Source organism: Poromitra crassiceps (genome assembly GCF_964638095.1).
Source record: "Poromitra crassiceps genome assembly, chromosome: 8".
NCBI classification, from domain to species: domain Eukaryota; kingdom Metazoa; phylum Chordata; class Actinopteri; order Beryciformes; family Melamphaidae; genus Poromitra; species Poromitra crassiceps.
In genome coordinates, this window is record NC_139629.1 from 49,631,500 (window position 1) to 49,648,618 (window position 17,119).

Genomic DNA, 17,119 nt, shown 5'->3' on the forward strand with positions numbered 1-17,119 from the left:
GGCTTATTTTACAATTATGAAATGGGTTACTAAATTTTTTTTTTTTTTTTTTTTTTTTACAATTTCAGCCAAAATGGAAAATTCTGCAATATTCCATTCCATGTTTTACAGTTGATTCCATTTTTATTCCCAAATTCTGTGATTCCATCCATGTTTTCTGCATTGTGGAAATCATAAGCCCTTAAAGCCAGTAGATGTCTTTGTGGAGGATAGGTCTAAACTCTAGGGAGTTACTGTAGGTCATCAGTAGGGGGGCGCTGTGCGAGCAGGGAGAAGCCGCTTTAGGCTCAATGTAATTCTATTTTGAAGCATTTTATATTTGAGCGCTTGTAATGTGCGCTGAATGCTCTCACTCCCTCCATGTTTGTAGTCATGTGTAGTGTAGTCATGACTCATGTGGCATTGATCAGCGTGAGGCCAGATGTTTGCTGATGTTTGGCTGTCTGAACTGTGGGAGAGGAGTTGTTCAGGAGTTCAGGAGGAGAGTTGTGACATTTCCATGAGATTCAGTAGCAAGCTTAGTTGACACCAAACTGCGCACGGGACCCAGAGTTGCAGACGAATGCCTGCGCACGCACACACACAGGGGAGTTTTCATTTTGAATATGCTCCTTATACACATCATGCGTAGACTTAGTTGAAGTTTTTCCCCCTTCCATGTATTTCTCTACCCCCCTCCCCCCTGCCCCCCTCCCCGCCTCTCCCAGTCCTTTATATCTTGTCTGTCTCAGCACTTTTCTTCTGGTTTTATTCTGCTCTGTGATTACACTTCTTCATGATTTTGTGCCAAAGGCATTCGACTTGCTGTTGCCCTGTAATACACAATCACAAAGCTTCTGCTTCATGACAGCTTCCAATACATTCATCTAGTCTAGTCACAGGCCCCGCCCACTCATCGGTCGGCCGGTTAATTGGGCCGATTAATGGCATTTTGAGATGATCGGCGTACGTAAACAAGAACATTTCGCTCTCTCTCAGAAACGAGGAGATGCTGCCATCTGCTGATGAATCCTGTTAAGTGCACTGCACACACACTTTGACTTTAGTCACATGTTATTTTTGTTTGTTTCATTGTTTTTACAAAGTTGAGTGTTTTGATGACCTGTGGACATTTCTTTTGTTTTGTTTTGATACAAGTGCACACTGCAGACAGAGTCAGTGCATATCTCCTGAAGCAAACTCAGACAATGCAGAGACAATGACATTAGTGTTAAATAAATGTTCATTTAGCAATTTTGTGTCATTTATTTGTTATTATTGTATTTTATCAGATGCCAAAAAAAAACTCAACATGATATGGGCATTACAAATTGGCCACACTGCTCTAAACATTGACAAACCCATATGGGTCGACCAGTACATTCAACGTGTTGTGTTGTCAGTACTCATCAAGGTGCTACAGGATCATAGGAAGTCACCTGCCATGTCAATATAAGGTGGATGTGTTCTGCTGACTCCAGGGTTGTGGGTAGATGTGTTGGTAGATTCAGCTCAGGGCTTTTATGTGCTGAGGAATGTCTTGTTCCTTATTACCCATGTCTGATGATGGTGTGTGACCCACTTATTTCTCCAATGTGTTTTGAAGTCCAATAATAATAATAATAATAATGTGTGTCTTCTTTGCCATAGGCCATGAACTTGGTAAGTTTTTGGTTCAACTACAGTTTTCTGCTGCTTCAGGCTTTGTGCTTAGTGGTTGGCATTATGTTTTTTTTGCTAGTCACACAATCCAGTCCCACTGCCCAGACTCCCGACCCCTCCTTCATGTGTATGTTTGAAAGTGTCAGTAGTTAACTACTGGGTGATGGCTCCAGTTAGTTCTAATACAGTAGCAGCCTGCTATTTTGGTGTGCCTCCTGCTTTGGCACCTCCCAACCCCCCCCCCCCCCCCCCCCCCCTATACCTGCTTTGCACCTCTGTCCTGCTCTCCATGTCTCCTCCTCCTCCTTCAGTCTCCTCCTCCTTCTCATACGTAGTGCTGCACCACCATGCTGGCTGGCTGGCTGTCTAAACTGGCTTTGGAAAGTTGCCCAACATTCATTAAGAGCAAGATTATTGAGAGAGAGAGAGATAATCTGTATGACCTCTCTCTCTCTCTCTCTCTCTCCCCCCTCGTTCTCACGCAGGACCAGGCATCTAAAGACAAGGCCCTGCAGACAGTAGCAAACCTCTCGTCGGCTCAGATCGTCTCTGCTAGCGTGATGAAACACCACCAGACCCCCTTCCCTCCGCCAGTCAGGGTGAGACACACACACACACACTAGGGGTGAAAATCACCAGAGACCCCACAATACGATATTATCATGATACTTAAGTCACGATACAATATTATTGTGATTGTAAACAATTTTGCGATATGCTGACTGAGTATTGCGTTGGCACATATATTTCCATTTATTACCTTTTTATGCCTCCGCCGGCGATAGCCAGGCCGGAGGCATTATGGATCCGGGTTGTCCGTCCGTACGTACGTCCTTCCGTACGTCCGTACGATGTTTGTTAACGCGATATCTGAGGAACGCCTTGATGGAATTTCATCAAATTTTCCTCATACATCGACTTAGACTCAAGGATGATCTGATTAGATTTTGGTGGTCAAAGTTCAAGGTCACTGTGACCACACACACCCAATTTCCAAGCTCTGTAACGCAACATCACAGGAGCACCTTGATGGAATTTCTTCCAATTTGCCTCAAATGGCGATTTGGACTCAAGAATGATCTAATGGCGGAGGCATAAGTCCGCATTGCGGTCGTTCTAGTTTCAACTGAAAATTTGTCCCCCAAAGGAAAAGTCATAGGTAGGACATAGGGGTTGGAATCACCAGAGGGCCCACGATACGATATCACGATACCTAACTCATGATGGGGTATTATTTATTGCCATTTCCAAATATTGATACTTTGTGTTCGTCTATCGATACAGTATTGCCACGCAAAATATCGCAATACTATGCTGTATCGATTCCCCACCCCCTAACACACACACACACACACACACCTCTGTACTTTTCTACATTCCCAATAATTTAATCAGTCATGTTTTTCCCTTCCTCCCTTTGTCTAGTTTTGGGCTGGCCCAATGCCAGGACAGCCTGGACATTCTCAGGAGTAAGTATCACCGTTTTACTTTGACAACTCAAACTGGAGAATGTGGCCTTCTTTGAGCTGGTAAAATTACTCCTTCTTCTTTGGCTTTGCAATGTTCATTTCTTTTTTTCCCCCTCCTCCACGACAGCATCAAGCCCTTTGCACAGCCCCCGTACACCACGCTACCAGCCCCTCTCCCCACGCCCCTCAGTAAGTGTGCGCGCGCACAAAACGCACTCCGCCGAGAGATCGTCGTCGTTATTATCGCCCGTTATGCCAATGATGATTTCCTCTTTTTGAATGTTGGATAGGTTACGAGCCCCTGCCGCCCCCGCGCCCTGCAGCCATAGCAGCTCCCGTATGGCAAGACAGAACCATCGCATCGGAGAAGCTACGGCTGCTGGAGTACTCTGCTTTCCTGGAGAGCCAGAGAGACACAGAGACGGTACACACACACACACAGAGAGACACAGAGACGGTACACACACACACACACAGAGCCACAGAGACGGTACACACACACACACACACACACAGAGAGACACAGAGACGGTACACACACACACACACAGAGAGACACAGAGACGGTACACACACACACACAGAGAGACACAGAGACGGTACACACACACACACAGAGAGACAGAGACGGTACACACACACACACAGAGAGACACAGAGACGGTACACACACACACACACACACAGAGAGACACAGAGACGGTACACACACACACACACACACACACACACACTGTGCTTTTTGTTGAGACGTCAATGATAGCGAATCTTGCAAATCCCCCTACCGTCTGTCCCCCCCTTTCCTTCCTGCCCCCCTCTCTCTTCCTCACTGCGTCCCTCTTGTCCCTTTACAGTATAAACACCTTTTCGTACACATTGGCCAGTCGAACCCGGGCTACAGCGACCCTGTGCTGGAGTCGGTCGACGTACGGCAGATCTACGACAAGTTCCCCGAGAAGAAGGGAGGCCTGAAGGAGCTCTATGAAAAAGGGCCTCACAACGCCTTCTTCCTCGTCAAGTTCTGGGTCAGTACACACACCACAGGTCATACTGGGCTTGGAATTTCTGGAACTCCTGGAATGTTGTCATGGTATTTTCCAGAACCAGGAACTCAGAGAAATGTTATTTATAATTGTATTATATATATATATATATATATATATATATATATATATATATATATATATATATATATATATATATATATATACTGTATTACAAATGGAGCACTTTACCCAAGGACCCCTTGGTTGATAGAGAAACAGAGCAGGGACCCCCTACGAAAATAAAAAAAAATCTGTTTGTATTTTAATATAAGATATATAATCCAGCGCACACCAGGATATCAGGATTAACAATTTTTTTTATTAACAGATTACAATCATAAAATCAAGGAGTGAACAACCCGTTTCACATATTGCTTCATCAGATTCACTTTGCAAATCATTTTTGTCAAAAGTAGCTTATTATTGTCTTTTCATGCTTGTAGTTTACACAATTATTGTTATTATTTTTTTCCACAAACTACTTTTGACAAAAATTGACGGACCTCTAGGGGTCACGGACCCCTGGTTAATGAAGACCACTCAATTAGATGAGATGGGCTTCAGCTGTTTACATACTGTACATGCAACTGTACTGGAAGACTGTTTTGATTCCCCTTTAGAGCTTTCCTGAGCGCAGAAATATTCATAAAACAGGAAGGAATAAAAATGCATAGCTCAGTAGAGTGCTGTGTCTTTATGGAAAGTAGGAGAATTTGACTGCAGGCCCATGGTGGGAATCCTCACACACAAACATGTAGGCATGCACACGTCGGAGATGGGTTTGTTCTGCGTCACTCCTTGACCTTAGGTTTCCTCTAAACCAGTAGAGGAAACGTCGGGTCAAGGACAGATACAGTGCATCTCTAGCTCTCTCGCTCGCTTTCTCTCTCTCTCAATCTGTCTAATGTGCCCGTTCCAGGCGGACCTGAGCAGTGACGTTGAGGAAGGTTCCGGGGCGTTCTACGGTGTCAGCAGCCAGTACAGTGGGACAGAGAACATCACCATCAGTGTCTCCACCAAGGTCTGCTCCTTTGGCAAACAGGTGGTGGAGAAGGTTGAGGTGAGAGAGACACTTCTTAAATCAACTCGACACTGTCATGGCCGTGATTGTATTGCACAGCTAGGCATCAACGTGCATTAAAATAATTAGTATGCACGCGTGTATTTTCTCCTCCAGACAGAATATGCTCGTGTGGAAGGAGGGAAGTGTGTGTTCCGTATCCACCGCTCACCCATGTGTGAATACATGATCAACTTCATCCACAAACTGAAACACCTGCCAGAGAAATACATGATGAACAGTGTGCTCGAGAACTTCACCATCCTACAGGTGTGTGTGTGTGTGTGTGTGTGTGTGTGTGTGTGTGTGTGTGTGTGTTAGGGGGGCAGGAGGTCATGTTTTCGCCTCTGTTGTCCGCACGATATCTCCGTTATGAACAGATTTGCATGAAACCTTGTAGAAAAGTAGGTCATGGACCAACTTAGGACTAGTCTCTCAGTGCAGTCTATCTCTTCCACAATCTTCAAATGCTTCAGACAGTCCAGAGACAGTCTGTACTTCAGCCCATTAAGAAAAAGAGGACCGTTTTATTGTGGAACCGGTGTCACGTTGCCACTGATGCATTATGTAACTTGTTTTGGTGCATAACTTTCAAAATATCAAATAAAATAATTTAGACCGAGGAAGTTGTCGTCTTCCAAAGAAATAAACACCTCAGACCGAAAGGAGGTTCGATTGTATTCGACCAATCGCAAATCTCTGAAACATAACGGAGGCAGGTGATTGGGGAAAATGAGGAGATGTCCCGCCTTGTTTTGACCGGACATCCTGCCTTATTCTTTGACCAACTTTGAGAGCTGCCAAGTACAGACGGTTAGGCGGCACATTTGTAAATTGCGGGAGCCAACTTAGTCTTGAGAGACTAACTTAGAACTGGCTACCTTTCCACGCCCCCCCTGTCGAAAAGGGGGCGTGGAAAATCACAAAAAGGCACTTTTTAAACTTCTTCCAAACGGATTCATGTAACGCCACAAAACTTTGTAGACATGTCGGTGGAGATATGCGCTCCACTGAGTACCATCTACCCCCCCCCCAGTACCCAGTACTTGTGATTGTGTCCTAGACCCTCAGCAATCTTTTTGTCTCCTCCTGTCTGTCGCTAGGTGGTGTCCAACAGAGAAACTCAGGAGACTCTACTGTGCATCGCCTTTGTGTTTGAGGTGTCCACCAGTGAACACGGAGCACAGTACCACGTTTACCGGCTGGTCAAGGACTAGCAGCGCCCCCAGCCCACCGCGTTGTGTACATGCAGAGACTCTCTCCACAGACTTTTTGATACATTTAAAACACTATCTCCAGCTCAGACACACAGATTCCCATCCTCTACTTAAAGATGAATTCTGTTTTGTTTTTTTACAACGTGGACCTTATTCTCAGCTTGGTTTATGTTGTGCTGGTCACGCAGAACAGACATTTCTGAAAATGATGCAGAGCTAGAACGCGCCGCGCAACGGCCTGGAACAGAGGCCGTAAGTGGCATGCTGCAACCGTGCATGTACGTCCTATAAAAAGTTTATTTTCTGCCATGCTCATATCCTTATTATATCTAAAGCCGTTTTCCCACATACGCTTTTTACCGCTAAATGACCGGAAAGCGGTCTAATGTCTTCATGTGTGAAAGTTGTTTTCCGGTATAAGCGCGACCCCGTCATCGCGGACTTTTCACCAGTTTCGAGCCAGTCAGAAGAGCGGTATGCCGCGATAAGGGACACAAGTGTGTGACAAGCGAACTTATTTCACCATCTGAGTTTTGCCGACCCCCAAAATAAGCTCCCCCTGCTCCCCAACATACAGGCTATTTGACGACTATATTCACACATGCAGCGCTCAGGTGTGAAGGGAAATGTCCGATATTGACTTACAGGTAATTTTCCGGTACGCATGTGTGAAAACAGCTATAGAGACATGAGAAAGTGAATGCTGTATTTACCTTGCTGGAGCCAGCGTGTTCACCCTGACTCTGTCTGCTGTCCGTCATTGGTAGAGTTAGAAGCTCACGTTGACCCCGCTCTTCAGTTTGTAATCCATATAACTTGAGTCCGGCTCAAATAAATACGGGCATCGAATTCAAATCCATCGTCTATATTCTCGAAATCAGGTAAATATCCAGCCATCCTACGCTGTTCACTCTAAGCAAAACATGGCGGCTTCATCCACTGCAGCTGAACTCTCAACCGATGTGAGACTCTCACGGGACTCGGCTACACAGTCCCCGGATGTGGAAACTAGCAGGCAGCAGGCTGAGAGAAGTAAATAGAGTGGCTCACACTATCATGTAATAAGGATATGAGCCGCTGCGTGGCAGAAAATACGCTTTTTACAGGCCGTAAATGCACCATTAGGACATGCCCGCTACGACCCCTGTTCCAGGCAGTTGCGCGGCACGTTCTAGCTCTGTACTGCATGATTTTCAGACATCATTTCTGGGTGACCACCAGCACAACATAAACCAAGATGAAAATAAGGTCCAGATTGTAAAAAAAAAAAAAAAAAGCTGAATTCCTCTTTAAACACCTGTCGCAACAGACCAAGAGTCACACTACAGTCACAGCCAGTTGTTTCATGTGTATGTATCTCCATCACTACAAGCTATTCACATGTTTCTCACAAAGATCCTGAGGTTTGAGCGCACTGAGGTGAAATGTATTTGGTATGGGTATTGACGAAAATGTGTTTTACTCTTCCCTTTTTATTCTTTGTATAAATCAGAATTTAGTATTGTTGGTGTCATACCGACACGCCAGATGGTTTGTTACAGAGAACCAGTCTAGGAACTTGGTCATTGGAAACTGTTTGGAAAAGGGCAGTTAGGCACTTTCAAAAGAATACCTGGCAGGTGATTGGATGAACAGCAACAGACTTGCTTCTCGCTGTTGTCACACCTAAATCCCACCCGTATTCAAACGCACATCTGGCAGTGTGGCAAGATGGATTTCTGAATCCAGCTGCCATGCAAGGTTCGCTGTAATGAGCCAGCTAACATGTATTCTGCACGTTGCCCAACACATCCCAGTTCGACATCATTTTTCAGCGTACATTTTTACTACCTGACAAAATTTTATGAAAACGTCACAAAAAGGTTCCAAAACCAGGTAAAACTACCGTACACCCAGTTGAACGCACACGTGCTTTCACAAAGTGGGAGTTCTCCATCATCCGCTTTGCGAACGACACCGTGTGAACGCACCTGTAGCCGCGTGCGTTGCCCTGGTTACGTCGTAAAGCACATGCATTCACGTCACAGGTGCGACTGGTGTGTGAGGGGGGAGTTTGAATACAAATAGGCGAACCAACCAAGCATCCTATCAGTGTTAAATGTAACTACTACAATGTATGTTTTTCTACATTTTGTACTAACTCTGAAAGGTAGGAATTGATCGAGCCTACGGTGTGTCTGTCCTCTGTCACTGCTTAGTGTGGAAACATTATCTTCATTTTTTTTTTAGAGATCGTTTGGAAAGTAGGGGCTTGCTTCTAACCAGAAAGTCCAGATGTGGCAGTGAACAAGCCAGCAATACACGCAATAATGCACTACATATTAAGGTGTAAAAGTCATATTTATGTATATTTGAGTGAAGCATGCTGTTAAAAGGGGAAAGTTATCAATCGTTTTGACTGTCAGAACTTGCCGTTGGAGCTTTCTTAGTGGTACGTGGTGTGTTGAGGGAAAGGGATTTAGGTCAAATCTCATGCAGATGTTTGGCTCAGTTCACAACCGATTCCTCATCCACTTCCACCGCCCAAAGGTGATTCACTCAATGTGTTGATGGTGTCTTACTTTTTATCCTCAGATGTATTCTGAGGGGTTTATTCACACTTAGCAGCGGAATCTTCAACGAAATCATGATCTCTCCTGTTGTTCCTTGACACTATACTGTTTATACCTTTTCAGCTTGACAAGAGAGTGGGCTTGCTGCAGTATTTCTACCTCCACATGGGTTGGGATAAGAATGTGTTTTTGGTTCATAAAGCCTTAGCCTGAGGAGCACTGATGTATAGGATGTGTACACTACACTTTTAATGGTACTGTTTATAAGCCAACACAAGGTAAATACTCATTTTGTAAAGGCGATTTATCTTTTTTGTATTTTATCGACACAGCTAGAAGTATTACACCAAACGTCAGAAATGAGGTGGATTTTGGCTAATTCCTTTTTAATTATTGTATGCAAACCCTCAAGGTACAGACCCACACTTGGGTCACCACTTGTGCACTGGGGTATTTTTTATTTTTATTATTTTTGCCTGATTATAACACTAAGAAAATTGGCCAACTGACATTTGCATTTTCTTATTTTTGTTTTATGCAATGATTATGGTTTCCTGTAAAACATGGCTATCAACTGTTTTTGTTTGTTTTGTTTTCCTTCTAGTTATATATAATTATCAGTTTATTTCCCCCCTTGAGGCTGGCACTCTTATCTGCAGCCATGTGCAAGTTGACAACGACTTGACTTTTAAATTTTTGTACATGTAGCATGAAAGTAAGAGCTAAGGGGTGCGGTTTTAAATGAGATCTTCCTTTAAACTTGGTTAGCCTACTGTGTGGTCAGTCCTCACCAGAATGCTCCAAACCCAACAGGAGAGACTCATCTTGTCCTGTAGGGGGAGCTCCTGTCTGCTGTGTGGTTGACTGCTTCATCACTCCTCTGGTCAAGTCTGCTCAGTGAAATCTGTACATTTACGCTGTACCAATAAAATCACATGTGTCTGCAGAATTATTTAGCATTTACAGTCTCACTCCGCTCCAGGTTGGTGTTTTGAACGCATTTCATCCCTCAACATGTAAGTCCATTTGTTTTACTTTATTTCGCCTCCACGGTTTACCAGGCATTAGTCACATCCATTGCTAAGCTGCCAAAGAAAATGTCAACAGCTGCAACTAGCTAGGCCGCAAAGCTTGCTAGCTGCTGTTAGCCTGCGGAGCTAAAGTGTGATATTACAGGTCATCTGACAGCATGAGTTCAAGTCACAAGTAACTATTTTTTCATAGGGTGTTCAGCATAGATGTATTACGGTGTCCAGACGTCCCGCATTGACGGCCGTCAGCCTGTGGTACCGTGTCCCGACATTTTCAACACTGATTCATTGGTTTCAACCACAACGATAATAATAGTATTGCACTTGTTTTCAGTGCGCTTGCATAGACATTTATGTTCTGTCATGAACCCAAAAAAGGGCACAGTGAGAAACAGAATGCAGCCAAAATCTTCTTTAGATTTCCGGCAGACTAGGCACGGGTTGGTGCATTGCTGCCTCACACTGTTAAACTATGGTTAGTTGAACTACGTCACGTTTTAACTTGACAACAATAACAACCGTCACAACTTCCTGTATACATAGCTGAGCGCAGGCTGATATTCGGCTCATATTAAATGTTAACGTTAGGCCGTGTCTCCGACAGACACATTAACAAGGTAGCCTATTTCGGTCTTTATCTATTGTAGTAGTTGTTGTTGTTGTTGATAGTTACCATAACAACCACCCCTGTCGGAAAGACGTGCACACGTTATTGTCCCGGAGGCGATTTTTTTTTTCGGATGATGGCGAAGGCATAACCCGCCCCTCTCTGCCTCTGATTGGCCTAGCGTCAAACTTCCATCCAAACACATTCGCTTGGATATCCTGCATTACATCTCTTTCTACAGTCTGTGGTCAAACTCAGTGGGTCAGACAGACAGACAGACATACAGCAGTTACGTTGCTAGCCTGCATGAAAGACGCCAGTGTGTTTATGTTTTTAATATAGTCATATCTATGGTTTATAACGCTGCCACTAATCAGAGGCAGAGAGGGCCAGGCGTGGGTTATGCCTTCGCCATCATCCGAAAGAAATATCGCTTCCGGTAAGCTAGCTAGCTAGCTAATGTTAGCTGCTGGTTGGTTGGCTAACTAGCGAATGTGGGAGGGGAGAGGAGAGGGTAAGCTGACTATCAGTACGTTATTGCACTATCTTTACATTTAAACGTTTACATAGCAAAAATAAAAAAAAATAGAAATAAAAGTAGGCTATGTCAGTGTTTTCCCCTGAATAGATGAGAAAGTGGACACTGTCAATAGTTCGCACTGTGAAGCTGATACAACTCAGGTGGTGGTAATGCAACGTTTAAGGATGCCAACCGCCATAAAACACAGAAGAAGAAGCTGAGAAAAAGGAAGTGCTGTGGGGTTGCAGCTGGTGAAAACCGTCTATACAATGAAAATAATAAAATAGTGTGTCCACCCAACATGCTCCAGTTCATACTACATTGTTGTCCATACTGTCACTCAGTCTGAGTCTGCACAAAAGCGTCCCTCAGTATTTTATCAATCTCTGTTCCAGATACGTCCACCACATCTAGGAACCTCTTAGCAGCATCAAGCACCATCTCAATCCTCTCCGTCTTCCCACTCAAACTAGCAACACAGTTTATAACCACGGCAATGAAAGCCAGGAATGGCTTCTTGTCCATGCAGATCACGTTCCTCTGATTAGTTCCGTTCTTTTCCTTCTCCGGTTCTTTGTGTACCTCCACCCTTTCTTCGTTACTTTCCCATCTCCACCTCTTAGCAACCTCAGCATACGTGTTCTTCTCTGATCTGAATCACTTCCCTTTCTTGGCGGACACTGAGCAGCATGATTGCCCTCACATCCGTTTTCTTTTTAACTTTTGAGTTTGAGACCCAAATGTGTAATTACATTTTATGATACTGATTTAATTGAAACCTACAGACTACAGAGCTGCTTGGTGGGAGGAGAGACATCTGCCATAGGAGGGGAGGAACGTTGGCGAAATGAATTCTTCAGAAGAGGTGAGAAAAATATCACTGATGTTGCAACACACAAACACTGTCCCTCTGTCCTAATTCTTTCTTAATATCTTTTTCTTTTTCTGTTCACAGAGACACCAGCAGAGCAGGCCCAAAGATCACCGTTGTCAACAGTGTGACAAAGCATTCGCAGCACTTTGGAGGTTAAAGAATCATCAGAGAGTTCACTCGGGGGAGAAACCTTTCTCCTGTTTGCTGTGCGGGAAATCTTTTTGTCGGTCGGGTCACCTGAAACAACATCAACGCATTCACACTGGAGAGAAGCGCCACCACTGTGACAAATGTGGGAGCAGTTTCAGTCAGTTAGGTAACCTAAAATCACATCAGCACATTCACACTGGAGAGAAGCCCTACCACTGTGACCAATGTGGGAGCAGTTTCAGTCAGCCAAGTAACCTAAGAACGCACAAACGCATTCACACTGGAGAGAAGCCCTACCACTGTGACCAGTGCGGGAGCAGTTTCGGGCATTCAAGCGACCTAACAAAACACAAACGCATTCACACTGGGGAGAAGCCCTACAACTGTGACCAATGTGGGAGCAGCTTCAGTCAGTTAGGTAACCTAAGATTGCATCAACACATTCACGCTGGAACGGGCTACTGGTGTGAGCGCTGTAAGAAAATGTTTCCTCAGTCATATCGTCAGAAGAAACACCGCTGCATCGAACCTGCTGAAGAGTGCCTTAAAGTTACTAAGGCCATGTTCACATTACAGGCAAATCCGATTTGCTGATAAAGTCAATAATCATCATTATCTTGATTGGTTTCCTAAATCTGATTTGGGAGCGTGTCCGCACTGCCACAAATCTGATTTTCAAGTCGGATCTGTGCGTCCAGACCTAAACAGCCTATCTGCATGGGTTGCTATGGTAACAACGTGGGCGTCAGTAAATACGTACGTTGGGGACGTGGTTTTCCTGCGCAGAAGCATTTGATGACGAGTTGCGAGTGACATTCAAATGAGATTTGTCGTATCTGCGCGTCCGCACTGAAGTCACATCAGTCAAAAGCACATTTGAAGCAGATTGGAAACTACCTCCATAATTATGTGGTTTGGGACAAGTGACACAAATCAGACTTGGAGCATCCAGACTCATAAAACCAATCTGGATAAAGTCATTAAAGTTCACAAATCAGATTTGGCCTCCTAGTCTGAACATGGCCTAACAAATTCAACATCCAGTCAATGACAACAAAGGCAAGTTCATATTGAAGGCACAATGAATTCAAACCTTCTAGCCTTTTGTCACAACAAGCATTACCTATGACACGAGTGGCAACATATTGAAAACATTGAATAATCTCTTCATCTAATGCTTAATTGATAATTAAATGTAACAATTCAATTGTATTGTGATTTGGTTGTAGAGTTTGGCAATCACTTAATTTGTTTTGTTTCAAGTAATCTACATGGAGTTTACAGTGATGTGTAAGAGCCATTCATCAATTATTTTGCTTTGGTGTATATTTTTAGATGTAATAAACTTTCTGTACCACCGGGTAACTGCCACTTACCTGCAATGGGACTGCTGCAGGTGTAGCAGTAGCTCAAGTGTGGCTAGGCTACCTGTGTGATTATGATGTTTTACCTGGATGCAAGAAACTGTGTAAATATGCCTGGGCAATAAATGGACATAAAATGGACAATGTTTGGACATTGTAATTGGTTTGTGTGTAACACAGCCAGCATCTATGGCAGGTATCAATGACTTTAACTGACCTGCAACAATATAGGGACTTATTGGAAAGCCATCATAATGTATGCGTTGCCCTCTGTATCAGAATTCAGAGAGTGTCGCAGTAAAATCTACTGTTGCTATTTATTTGATAGTCTCGCTTGCCAGACTCCCAGCAAAGGGACGGGGAGAGTCTGGCTGAGAACACTTTCACTCTGGACTAGAGGGGGAAAAGGCTCTTTACAGCCATCCACCCAACATACCATGCAGACTTAACATGCAGGACTTCAGACATTCACAAATGCTGGCCCAGCAGACTCGATGCTCCGGTAGTGGCAATTCTGATTTGGCCTGCTAGATGGTGCTGTTGCATCAACTTTATAGATGGGTTACCAAGTGAAGTAACATGACTGTATTTTAGGACAGTGGTTCTCTAATTTATGGGATAGGAAAAAAGCACATTATTTCTACTATTTATTTATTTTTTAGGCAGAAAGTTAAGTGAATCTGCGAGAACCGACATTTTCAATTCAAAACAAAATACTACTACGTTGTTTCAGTTCAACGGAAAACCGATTCATGTCAAAGGTTGACATTGATCAAAAAATAATCGTTCTCCTTATCAGCACAGAGATTATGTCTTACCTCACACAGTGCAGGTTGACATGTCCAACATGCCCTGACGTCAATTCAATATCAGCTCACACACCCTCAGGTCAAACCTTCAGACGTACATACTACACCTATACTACTGTTACTGTATATAAATCCATTTAACACAGCACAAGCTTTGTTGTGACCCAGGCCTTCAAACTGCTATACTGATGCATTGTATCTGCATTGGCACAGATCCAGAGCATGCACAGAGATAGGAGTGAGTGATAAGAGTGAATTTACGAGGATACCGTGACTGTTCTCACAACATGTCACAGCTCTATAGTTTACAGCCGAGTTATAAAGTGGAACGTGACAAGACTCAACTTTGACCTTTCACCTGTCTTTCACTTTGAAAAGTGTCCCGTTTTGAATTATTATTATTTCTTTTTTCCCCCTCAGGTTAAACGGAAACTAGTTCAATATGTCAATTCAGCATTATTGGTAATGAAACTGATCCCAAGCCAAGCCATGCCGCTGAGTGTTCAGTTGGTGCGCCTCCCAGAATACACAGAATGCCAACATGTGGCAAGGTTGTAACCACACTGACACTCTGCTAATACTGATTATAAAGGCTGGCTGTGAGAACAATTTGTACAACTTCCTTTGTGTCACACACACACGCACACGCACAAACAAACACACACACACACGCGCACAAACACACACACACACGCACAAACACACACACGCCCACGCACAGACAGACAGACACACACACACACACACACACACACACACACACAGACAGACACACACACACACACACACACACACACGGCTGGCTCTTTAGATGGTAGATATTGATACATCTGTCAGAAGTCCTGAGAGCATGAAATCTAAGATCAACTCTCAGATATCATGCCACCAAAGCTGCAAATGGTGAACAATGACACACATTCATACACACGCACACGCACACACACACACACACACACACACATACACGCACACACACGCACGCACACACGCACACGCACATGCACACACACACACACATACAACGCCGTGAGGCTGGGTGTGGTGCAGAACATGCATCATGAAGCCTGTCAACTTGACAAGGCTGTCACATCCAACAGGTTCCCCTCTAGTGGAGCGGCTAAGTGCTTATTTTCATCAGAATCTTTCAGTTGACGATACAAGCGTGAAAATTGGCATGAGCAGTCTCCATGGGTCACTTGACAAGAAAATTGCCCGAGCCAATTGAAATTTCAAGATGGCGGGCATTTTTCAAGATGGCCAACACCTTAGTGGAGCAGTTAAGTGATATAATGGTTTATTTGGTGGTAGAAGCATGAAAATTGGCATGAGCAGTCTCCATGGGTCACTTGACAAGAAAATTGCCCGAGCCAATTGAAATTTCAAGATGGTGGGCATTTTTCAAGATGGCCAACACCTTAGTGGAGCAGTTAAGTGATATAATGGTTTATTTGGTGGTAGAAGCATGAAAATTGGCATGAGCAGTCTCCATGGGTCACTTGACAAGAAAATTGCCCGAGCCAATTGAAATTTCAAGATGGCGGGCATTTTTCAAGATGGCCAACACCTTAGTGGAGCAGTTAAGTGATATAATGGTTTATTTGGTGGTAGAAGCATGAAAATTGGCATGAGCAGTCTCCATGGGTCACTTGACAAGAAAATTGCCCGAGCCAATTGAAATTTCAAGATGGCGGGCATTTTTCAAGATGGCCAACACCTTAGTGGAGCAGTTAAGTGATATAATGGTTTATTTGGTGGTAGAAGCATGAAAATTGGCATGAGCAGTCTCCATGGGTCACTTGACAAGAAAATTGCCCGAGCCAATTGAAATTTCAAGATGGCGGGCATTTTTCAAGATGGCCAACACCTTAGTGGAGCAGTTAAGTGATATAATGGTTTATTTGGTGGTAGAAGCATGAAAATTGGCATGAGCAGTCTCCATGGGTCACTTGACAAGAAAATTGCCCGAGCCAATTGAAATTTCAAGATGGCGGGCATTTTTCAAGATGGCCAACACCTTAGTGGAGCAGTTAAGTGATATAATGGTTTATTTGGTGGTAGAAGCATGAAAATTGGCATGAGCAGTCTCCATGGGTCACTTGACAAGAAAATTGCCAGAGCCAATTGAAATTTCAAGATGGCGGGCATTTTTCAAGATGGCCAACACCTTAGTGGAGCAGTTAAGTGATATAATGGTTTATTTGGTGGTAGAAGCATGAAAATTGGCATGAGCAGTCTCTGTGGGTCACTTGACAAGAAGCCACCCACAGCCACTTGAAATTTCAAGATGACAGCCATTTTCCAAGATGGCCACCACCTTAATGGAGCAGTTAGGCCTAAGTAATCATTTAGTTGGTGATACAAACATGAAAATTGCCATGAGCCATCTCAAAGGGTCACTTCACAAGAAAATTCTCCCAGACATTTGAAATTTCAAGGTAGAGGCCATTTTCCGGGATGCTACCACCCGCCATGTGGATCTTTAAATGATACATTTTCTCATAGAAATGTATTGGGTTCCTCAAAAGGCTATGTCAAGAGAGGTTGTTTGACTGTGTTTTGTCTGACTCCTCACCCACGACCTGTCCAGTTTGGTCAAACCTGTCAGGAGATGTCTCCCACTGGCATAGCTCTCAGGGTTCACTGAGGTACACAAGCTCCCTTACCACGACAAGGTAACAGTCACAAAGGAGTTTTTTTGTTTTGTTATTGTTATTTTTTTGTTGTTGTTGTTGTTGTTGTTGTTTTTTTTGTTTTTTTTAAACTAACAGCCATTAAATTT

At 43.8% G+C, this 17,119-nt stretch overlaps 1 protein-coding gene across 1 annotated transcript in view; it reads left to right on the forward strand.

Annotated features, from left to right (window-relative positions):
* Positions 1-9,919, forward strand: part of tead3a (TEA domain family member 3 a) — a 33,393-nt gene extending 23,474 nt beyond the window's left edge. The window contains exons 4-12 of the mRNA XM_083640947.1: positions 1,630-1,641; positions 2,127-2,240; positions 3,067-3,110; positions 3,238-3,299; positions 3,401-3,534; positions 3,965-4,135; positions 5,076-5,216; positions 5,334-5,486; positions 6,320-9,919. Coding sequence (XP_083497073.1) covers positions 1,630-1,641; positions 2,127-2,240; positions 3,067-3,110; positions 3,238-3,299; positions 3,401-3,534; positions 3,965-4,135; positions 5,076-5,216; positions 5,334-5,486; positions 6,320-6,433 — 945 coding nt within the window. The 3' untranslated portion in view covers positions 6,434-9,919. The remainder of the gene's footprint in view (positions 1-1,629; positions 1,642-2,126; positions 2,241-3,066; positions 3,111-3,237; positions 3,300-3,400; positions 3,535-3,964; positions 4,136-5,075; positions 5,217-5,333; positions 5,487-6,319) is intronic.
* The last annotated feature ends 7,200 nt before the right edge of the window (positions 9,920-17,119 follow it).